General features: G+C 37.9%; 1 protein-coding gene across 1 annotated transcript in view; it reads left to right on the top strand.

Moving 5' to 3' along the window:
* The window catches only part of STK33 (serine/threonine kinase 33), a 101340-nt gene that overhangs the window by 47823 nt on the left and 42627 nt on the right, over positions 1–10890 (top strand). Inside the window, exon 10 of the mRNA XM_042782898.1 lies at positions 926–1011. Coding sequence (XP_042638832.1) covers positions 926–1011 — 86 coding nt within the window. The remainder of the gene's footprint in view (positions 1–925; positions 1012–10890) is intronic.

Genomic DNA, 10890 nt, shown 5'->3' with positions numbered 1-10890 from the left:
CATCTGATCTGCAGCCTATATGACTATGAGACCAAAAGAACTAGATGGTGCCTGGCTACCACTGTCATCCACTTGGAAGGGGATCTATGTAGGAGATCGTTGATACAGAGGGAGAACAATGTGGAACAAAACTCAAAATTATTTGGAGGAAAAAAACGGGGGACCAGGTTTGCTGGTCCAATAGAGCCTGGTGGAACCACTGAGACTATGGCCCTACCTGCTCTTTGGGTCTGGAATTGAACCCACACCTGTGGTTTCCAGCCAGGCAAAAGACAGGCATACGAGTTGAACATTTACTTGAAGTAGATACACTCCTTGGAGAGAACAATCATGGGAGAAAGAAGGGCTGCTTATGACAGGGAGACAGCTCAGGGGGCAGGAGTTCATGGAGGGATGGACATTGGGAAGAGGTAACTGTGGGGAGGAGGTGGGAGGGGAGCTGTTGCATTGGGGTAAACTCTGGTCAATGTCATGAGACAAAGTGTATGTGAACTACTATATGGAAAGTGAATTTGCTCTGTAAATATTTATCCAAATAATAATAATTCAAATATTTAAATCTTTGCTAGCCATTAAATTTACTTGTGAAAATAAGGCAAACACTATTTACTTACGGAAATAGTGTTATCTTCACTGTGATAGTTTATAGTCAGAACTTCCAACAGAAACAGAAAATATGTAGTAAAAGTTGAAGAGGAGGAAATTTATTGATTATCTAACTGATTTTCACTGTCTGGAAAATCCAGGCAATAAAACTTCACTTTAGGCCTTCAGCTTTATTTGTTAGCTATCTATACTGATGTTTATTTTCTCATTGGCATCTATCCTTCATGCCATTCAAATCTAGCCTTAAATAAATCGGAAAATGTATGGTATTAATTTTAATTAATGAATAAGAGTTTTTAGGATTTTTCCTTGCTTGCAGCTAAAAGTGCTTTGAAACAACTTATGAAAGTTGACCCTGCTCACAGAATCACAGCTAAGGAACTGCTAGATACCCCATGGATAACAGTAAGTTTATAGCATCACTTCTTTCTTTTTGATATGCTGGTGTTGCTTACTTCCTTTTTTTGTGTGTGGGGTGGGGCTTTGTAGTTTTGTATTATGTTCCTCCTAAAGTAGCCAAGGAGGGATCACTATGAGTTGAAAATGACTCGATGACAGTGAGGTGGTTTTTTTTTTTTAAGTAGTCAGCTAGTTTCGTCACCTAACAGGTTAAAAAATTTGAGTCTTGGCACATTTCTGAAATGGGCATTTTCAAACTGTTATAACTATTACTATTGTTGTTTATGTATGTTTGTGTATTTAAATGATCTTTGCTTTGCTCAGTGTCATGAATTGTTATGTGTGTAGAAGAGCCAAGAAACGTCCATTTTTAAAGCAGTGCCATATTGAAACAGTTTTTATAGTTCACTAATGTAAAGCACCAGAAACATGACCTCTCTTTGGATTTTTTTTTTTTTTTTTTTCAGATTTAACTTTCCTATTTCAACTAGTGACGTAATAAAAAAGGAAAATACTCATTTTGCCTTATCGTTGTCATAATTATTTGATCTACACATTTCATGATCTTATGAAAAGTAACCTTTCTGTGATGTTGACCTTTATAGATGGGAATGACATGGTATTTAGAGTTCATCTGTAAACTTCTTAGTAACATGCTTTAGAGCCACAGGTTGCTTTCTTAGAAGGTAGACCTATCGGGACCCAATTTCTGCTTTGAATTTGACAGTTACTCTGCATAGATTTTCACATACTTCACTGTATCTTATATCCGATACATATCATTTGATTCAAGCTTACATTAACCCAACAGTATCAAGCCAGTCTGGCTTTGTTCTGTATGACAAATTTTTGGAAAGCAATCTGACACCCTCCATGGGAGGGTAATACACATGATTATGAAGCATTTTGCTCTGAGATTTATGTGGCAGGAGTGATGTGTAGGTACTGTGCCTCCTTTTCCCAGGGCTCACTGGCAAAAAAGGACTTAAAAAATGAGTCACATAAATTACGTTATCTGTATACTTTTCAGTTTTTATTAGTAAAACTCAACTCCCTTTCTTCTCTTACTCTCTGAAAGTTTTTCTCTGCTCTGTGGTCTTGTAGTCTTCACCATTGAATTTCTACTTCAGGCAAAATGTAAAACCTATGCTGAGGTTTTCAGAGTTTAGCTGTTGTTAGGTGCTTTCATTCATACTGTACCAATGAAACTGACTTTGTCAACATCAAGTTTTCTGACTGCTTTTTATCCTTACTGCCTTTTACATTTGTATAAGAATGCAGTGGCATCTGCGTTTATATTGGAAGAGATTTTTAAAAAGCACTGTTACTCTTATTAGAGTAATGCAACAACATTAACATACTTTTTTAAAAAAAGAAAAAATAACGCCCCCTAATCTTACCACTGTAACACAGGTCTTTTCACTTCTGCTTACTATCTTCTAAGCCTTGTTCACAGGCACGTATTTTATTTAACATAGTAGTAAGCATGCTATTTATTCAGTTTTGTAATCAGAAAGAAATATTTTTCAGAACAAATTGCCTAAAAATCTCTCTACTTTGAATCTTTTATGACATTTATTGTATTTCTGATGTCACAGACTGAAGAATGTGTTTGGACTTTGTGTTTGAGGAGTTTCAAGGTCATAATGTTTATTATTGGTTAACAGGCTTCATTTCTATTCTTTTATCTGGTGAGATCTCCCATCTTTCATCATGGCTGTGGGGCCTACACTAGGAGCCCGATTGTACAGCATTAGACGAGAGCATGTGAGTGAGAGTGCAGCGGAATTCAGCCCATGCGGACGGTACCCCTCCTTCTGCTTTGGAAACTGTTGTGGGTCTACATGCTCTGGGGGATTTGGGACCAGAACTCTCTAGGACTGCACCATTCTAATACGGCATGACTTCTCTGGATGCAGGGCATTTTTGAGGACTTAAATCAAGGTCTTCAAATAGAGGTTGTTACTTTGTTTGAAATCTTGAGTAATTATCCTTTTGTTTATTGCTTTCCCCTGTTGTTGTTGTTGTTATGTGCCGTCCAGTTGGACCTGATTCACAGTGACCCCTCCTTGGGTTTCTGAGGCAGTATCACTACGGAAGTAGATTGCCCCATCTTCTTTCTGAGGAGTGGCTGGTGGATTTGAACTGCCAGCCTTCTGGTTACCAGTCAAGTGCCTTACGTTCTACTCTACCAGAGCTCCCTGCTTTCCCCTATTAGACTCTAAATGGCTCAAGCGTAGACCCTGTATCTTACTGATCTTTGTATCCTTGCACACAAAATGTTACCTGATCACAGTAGGAACTTTGGAAGAGGTTACTACTTTCCTCCCAATATTCTCTTATCTTCTGTGATTATAAAGATTACGACTTTTAGCTAGAAACATTGCTATCCAGTTAAAAGACTTTGTTCCTCAGCCTTCCTTTCATCTAGTTATCATGATGGTCAATGACACGTAACTGGAAGTATGGGCAATTTCTGGAAAGTGTCCTTAAATGGAGGAGATATGTATTCCTCGTGCCTTTCTTCATTGTTGGTGACTGGGATGCTGATGTGGTAGCTGGAGTTTGAGAAGCATGTTAGACCATGAAGTGGAATCCATACTCTGAGGATCACAGAGCATCACGATGCAAGGGACCAGGACTTTCAGTTCACAGAATAGCTGGGCCAGCCCTGGACTGCTCACCTCTAGACTTTTTAATGTCATGTTTAAGACATTGCAAAATATACAGCTGAACCTGATCCCAATTAATACAATACTTATTAAATAATTACTAAGTGAATGAATGATTCAGTATATTAATAGGTCTGTACATATCTCAGAAAATGTCTGAGAACTCAGACTGGAGTTTTTTAGAGACACATGGGAATATTGCTAAGCAGTATTCATCTATGAAAAAAATGATTGAACATTTGTTAATTACTTATGTTAGTGGCTGGAGACACATGATATGATTTCATCCTAAATGTAAATTAGCATATGATTATATTCTTAAAAGATCACTGACTGTTGGGGTGGGGAAGGGCTTGGAAATAGAGAATTACACAACTATTTCAGTAGTATTGTTGAGAGATGATGATGGCTTGCATAGTATGGTACAAATAGAAATAAAGAGAAATGAATAAATATGAGATATATTTTAGAGGTATTATTGATAGAACCTGGTGATTAATTAGGTGGGGGATGGGGACAACAGAAGAATTAAAGATGACTTCTAGATTTTGCCTTAACAGCTGCTTAGATGGTGGTGCCACTTGCTGAGATGTGAAAGACTGAGAAAAATAGAAGTTTTTCTTTTTTTCTGAAAAGGGGTGAGAATCAAGTTTGAGATTAGTATGCTATGTTTGAGATATCTGTTCGACATCCAAGGAGCTCTGGTAGCATAGTGCCTAAGGCACTTGACTGCTAACCAGAAAGCTGGCGGTTCAAACCCACCAGCCACTCCTCAGAAGGAAGGTTGGGCAATCTACTTCTGTAGTGATACTGCCTCGGAAACCCAAGGAGGGGGCACTATGAGTCAGGTCTGACTCAACAGCACATAACAACAACAACAACATTCGACATCCAAGTGGGGGTATTAAATAGATAATTGAATACACGAGTCTGAAACTGAAAGAGAAATCTGAGCTGGAAATATATAAATTTGGTAATCAGTAGTATATAGATGCCATGTAAAGCTAATGGGCTAGCTAGCAAGAAAGTACAGATGGAGAGAAGAGGCCCTAGGACCATGTCTTTAGGCACTGTAACATTTAGAGGAGGAGGAGCTAGCAATGGAGGCTGAGAGATAGTAATTAATGATGAAGTAGGAAAATTAGGAGTAGTGCCAGGGAGGTTAAGTGAGAATAATGTTTGATAACGTGAGAGCAGTCAGCTCCCAGGTACATGCTGCTGAGAGACCAAGATGGGAAATGAGAGGTTTCCATTACACTGGCCAGCAGAAAAGTTGATAGTGACTTTTGAAGGCTCAGATAAGTTAGATACCATGAATTTATAATGACATGACTCTTCGTTTAAATTCTCCAACTTTGCTTTGGCATTTTCTAACTATTACTTTGAATAACTTTTTTTTCTTCTTTAAGGGCAAAAAATAGTCTTCTCTCAAGAATGGTCATATTTACCCTCTTTGAATGTGTTGATGTCTCAAAGGATTCTGTGCAATAAGTATTTCTGGCCTGAAGTAATTGTGCAAATGAACTATCAGCTAGATCATTGAAAACTAGACTGAGTGTATTTGTAGTACACCAAAATAAAAACTGTGAAACAGATGGTTTGCCTTAGACATTTATCTCTTTTCAGCATCACACATCTGGATTTGGCCATTTAATTATTTAATTGTTGGTGGTGCAGTGTTTAAAGTATTTGGCTGTTAACCAAAATGTCAGCAGTTCGAACCCACCAGTTGCTCTGCAGGAGAAAGATGAGGCAGTCTGCTTCCATGAAGATTTATGGCCTTGGAAACCGTGAGGGGCAGTTCTACTCTATCCTGTAGGGTCACTATGAGTTGGAATCAACTCAATGGCAGTTTGTTTGGTTTTGGGTTGGGAATTAGCGCAACTTTATTTCTGGCTTTGGCCATTTATCCAGAAGTCTCCAGAGGCTCACTCTGTTACATTTGCCTCTATGAAGTCTTTGCCAAATAGATAGAAAAGTGACAGTGTTTACTGTTTTGAATCTAAAGAGTTCAATGTGTGAAGTTTAGAATGATACTGGCATTTTACAAACTTCTAAGAGGCAAAAAAAAAAAAAAAACCCTCTTTTCTTCTTAACTACTTGAAGTCTTGTAATTCACAGCCTGTGTCTGAAATAATCTAAAGAAAACATGATAGTTCTTTCAGTACCTTGCTGCTTTATAACCAAAGTTTATCTGTTGCAATACTTAGTAGCATTCTTCCCCCCCCCCCAAGAGCTTTATTGGATAAAGTTTCTATCATTTTGAAACATGGGTCATATCTGAAAGATATTCTGAGAAAAAAAATAATTGCTTCTCTGTGTACCTTTAGGTGAATGGGATTTTAAATAAACACATATTGTCATTGTGATTTCAAAAGTCAAATGTTAGACGTAAGGAAAACAGCCAAGAAATGAATGTGCTACAAAGGCAGAGCTTGATGATGACTCCTATGACCAGGAGTGGGCCTGTTACTCTCATATCCTTTTCTTTCTTTGTGTCCTCTTTATATAGAACAAAAAAACAAACTCACTGCTGTTGAGTCAATTCCGACTCATAGCGACCCCTCCTTGGGTTTCTGGGGTGGTATCTCTATATATAGAAGTAGATTGCCCAGTCTTCCTTCAGAGAAGTGCCTGATGGTTAGCCTTCTGGTTAGCGCTCAAATGCCTTAGGCACTATGCCACCAAAGCTCCTATCTCTATCCATCTCTCTGTCTCTGTCTCTGTCTCTGTGTCTCTCTCTTTCTCATTATAGTGCATCAGTCTTCCTAGGTGGCTTATTTTAAATGAGACAACAGTCATTTAAATGTCTATGTGGATTTTAACAAGCATCTTTTTATCTTATCCTTCAGGCACTATAGGAGAGGGACATGAAGACCAATAAAACGCAGTTCCTCCCCTTGAGTAATTTATCACAAATTACACTCTTATTTGACTTTTCAGCCACATTTTGTAAAGGCACTTGCATTCAAGGTGTTGGGTCTAATTTAAGAACAATGTTTCCTAATGTGTAAACAGAGCCTTTGTTCATTAATTTACAAATTATTTTCTAGGTATTGGTCATTAGATTTTGACCTTTAGCCTTAATGTGTGCACTCTGTGTAAGAAGATGAAAAATTTTCTGACGCCTAACTAATTGCTGGCTGTTAGTTTTTCCCTCACGTATATTCATTTTAAATCTATTAACACTCGTACCTTTATTTTATTATATTTAATTCTTGTTACATTTTGAACTATCTTATGTATGTATGTTGTTGACTCTCTGTTTCATGAAGGATTTTATATAGATTATGTTAGGAAGAAGTTCATGAGCCAGGGCACTTGGGGATATATTTATAATTCTGCTAAATACTAAGTGATTCAAAAAATATTTATTTAATAACTATAGCAGCATCTGTGCTAATTAAGTATGTTGGCAGGATCTAGAACCTCCTCACAAAAATTAGCAGTCAGAGAATGATAACTTCACAAGAATGTAAATGTCCTAGTACTATTGAGTTTCCAGGAAGAGACCTATTTGTTCCTTTGGAAGATTATAGGAAAAAAAAAAAAAAAAAAACTTTTTATGTGGAAGTAATATGTGATCTGGCTCTAGATGAATGGATGAAAGTAGAAATTAATGTTGGAGTCAAGAGGTAAGAAGGAAAGGAGTTCTAGTCAGAATGAACTACACAAAAGGCATGTTGTTGGTATGTGCCTTTGAGCCCAACCTGACTCATGGCGACCCCTCCTTGGTTTCCGAGGTGGTATCCACTTCCGTAGTGAAAGCCAAGGAAGGGTTGCTGAGTCGGGTGCAACTCGACGGCACATAACAGGAACAACAACAACAACAACAGCAACATCACTACGGAAGTAGATTGCCCAACCTTCCTTCTGAGGAGTGGCTGGTGGGTTTGAACCACCAGCCTTTCTGGTTAGCAGTCAAGTGCCTTAGGCATTGCGCCACCAGAGCTCCTACACAAAGGCATAGAGACAGGAAAAGTGTGAAATATACTCAGAGAATAGTTAGTGCTTCTGTTTTTCTAGAATCACAGAAGTCGGGTAGGAGAATAGTGGGAAATTAAAATAAAAATGGAGGTTGGAGCTATTTTGTTCTTTACCTGGACTAACATGGATGGAGAGGACTTTATACTTAACTCACCTGGCAATGAGTTGCCACTGACACGGTCATAGCTGTAGTGGTGTAAGTGTTCTTCCTTCCTCCCTCCCACCCTAGTAGGAGTCTGGGTGGACTTGGATAGAATCTGTGGGCTAGAGGGAGGGGCTGGGTTCAGAGGGAGAACTCCAGTTCTACTAGAGTCTCCTACCTGAGATGGATCGCTGCAGAAATAACCCTAGGTAGAAATTTGATGCAAGGTTTCTAGGGAGCCTTCTATTCAAGGCATGGCCAAAGGGCAGAAGCAGGGTCTGATGGGGAGATAGAAGCAGGCATCAGGAGCTGCATGAAAACAGGATGAGCATCGGAGCTGAGACTCTTCGCACAACTCTACCAGTTAGTGTGCTGGCGGATGTACTGCTGCTTAGGACAAACTGAACATCAGGAAGTTGAAACTGGTAATAGTCTGTGGTGTGGTTGGCATGGGCTCACAGAAACTGGAGAGCTGAAATAGGACTGGGATGAGATAATAAAGGCTGTAACTAGGACAATGATAATGAGAACAGGAAAGGGGAGAGAAATATGACAATAGAAAGAAACAACAGAATTTTACAACTAAGTAGAAGTTTTAGGTGCAAGTGAGAGGAGTTACAACTGTTTTTCAAGTGACTGGATATAAGTCAAAAGAAAATATAGAAAAATTCCTGGTTTGGTAGGTGGGAAAAAAGAGTGAAGTAGTTTTTTTGAACAGTATATTCAGACATTTTTGCTTGAGTGATTTCCAAAAGAATTTTGAAAAATGGTGAATGCTTTCTGAAATTTTTAGTTTGAAACCTAAAATTTTTCATCATAAATTTAATTATAAATGATATAATTTTACACATATTATAAATACTAATAATTAAAAGGAATTGTTCTATTGTTATTTTACATATATATGATATCCGTCACAGTCACTTTCAAAATTTGTGAGCAAGTTCTTGTTAAACAGAACCTTTAGATTATTCCTTTCTCTCTTTGAACTTGTATTTATACTGTACTTCCACAGAATTTTATCCCAAAGTAATATGTATTTTTTACTTGAGAGGCTTTTATTTTTATTAATCATCCTGTCATATGTCTCATTTTGCAAAAAAAAGTTGACATTTATATTTAAAATTTAGTTTTATTTCCTGTGGCCATCAGTCACTATATGTTTAAAAATGATTTGAGATTGATTTATCAATTTGATTTTTAGTAGTACATAACTGATTAAAACAATAGAATTATAATTTTGGAATAATTATTAAACATAACGAGTAAAATTACATTGTACATACACCTCTTAGTGGATCGAGAGGGCTACTTTTCTCCCCAGTAGTTCATCCAATCATGCTTGAAAATCACTTATTGTTAGAATGAGACAGGTTTCAGCATCAATTTTGTTGCTGTTTCTAGTTTTTATAGGTATAGAGACTTAAAACCTTACGTAAATAACTAGATAGGAATGGAAAGTGTTTTGTAATAGCAGTGCCACTCAGTTCTTTAAATCCTTTGAAGTTACATGTCAAAAACCACCCAGTGCAGGGCCAGCTGGAGGACGCTGTGGTGCCTGCCATCATACTGAATTAGCACAGACTGCTGCATCTTCTCTGAAGACTAAACCTTGAGTAACTTTAGAGAGAAACTTCATAATACCAGGATTCAGAAACAGTGGGAGAAACCCCTGGGAAGATAAAGAGGTATTTTGAGCTGGTGTGTGTGATAGGTGAGGCTGCAGCCTAGACAGGAAGTTAAAATAGGAAGAAAAAAACAACCCAAATTCCCCTTTTGCTTCTCTTCTTTTGCCTCGGGATATGGTATGTCTTTTCCTTCACAGGGGTCTGAAATAATAAAATCAGAGCAGCACTGAAGGCCGGAATAAGTGAGAAGCTGAAGAAAATGGGTGGAAGTGACTGCTTTTAGGCATTGTCTTCTTACCTAACCCTCCCAACTCTAGGACTGGTGGGTTATGCCTTTAGGAACACCTCAGCCTCAGGTTGTTTCTTCCTGGGGAAGGGGGCTGATGAGGGTTAAGCCCTGAACTGAGAAGATTCTTGTTGAGTCAGTTTTTGGGGTGCTTGGGATTGTTCCCGCTACTGTTCCCTGATCTCCTGGGGCTGAGCGCCTAGTTCTGGCTTCAGAACCGTGCCCTGTCTTCTTGGAGGAATGTGAGCTTACAGGCCACATTTCAAGCACCATAAGAAGAAGAGAGTTTAGAATAGGCCATCCAAGAATTTTAATTCAACAAGCTGAACATACTAAGGGAGCTCTGGTAGCATAGTGCCTAAGGCATTTGACTACTAACTAGAAGGCTGGTGGTTCAAACCAAGGTTGGGCAATCTACTTCTGTAGTGATACTGCCTCAGAAACCCAAGGAGGGGTTGCTATGAGTTGGGTCCGACTCCACAGCAGTGGTTGTGTTGCGTTGCGTTGAACATACTAAACGAGAGAAGATGTTAACAGTATTAAACAAGGATATGAAATGATAAAACAGAACCAAGTAGAACCTTTAGGCATGAAAAATATAATAGTTGGAATATGGGATGCAATTATATATTATAAATAGCAAAACAGGTACAGCTGAAGAATGAGTAAGAAAGCAAGATGATTAGATTGTGGAACTTTACAGAAGGAAGTAAAGATAAATAAATATAAAAGCAGAGTTAAGGTATATGGACTTAAAAGCTACAGTTCATATAATAGGGTCTCATAAGGAGAGAAATATAAAAAAAGGGACGAGAAGAAATCTTTTAAGACATAATGGAGATAAATTGATCCAAATTTAAGAAAGAAGAGACTTCAGCTTTAAACAGACAATAGACTGCACAATAGGAGATATAAGGAAAAACTCACAAGTAGACATAATGAAATTTAAGAACATCAGAAACAGAAAATCTAAAAGTTCTCAGAAAGAACAAATTATATAAAACAAAACAAGAATCCCACTGTTTCTTGACATCCCGCTTTTCATCAGCAACACAAGATGCAAGAATAAATGGAATAATATTTTATTTTTATTTTTATTATTTATTATTTATTTATTGTGATTTGGGTGAAGATTTACAGAGCAAATTCACTTTCCATACAGCAGTTCAC

Source organism: Orycteropus afer, unplaced genomic scaffold, assembly GCF_000298275.1.
Source record: "Orycteropus afer afer isolate SDZICR_OR568_19922 unplaced genomic scaffold, OryAfe1.0 scaffold00014, whole genome shotgun sequence".
NCBI lineage: Eukaryota > Metazoa > Chordata > Mammalia > Tubulidentata > Orycteropodidae > Orycteropus > Orycteropus afer.
This window is presented reverse-complemented; position numbering and strand designations above follow the sequence as displayed.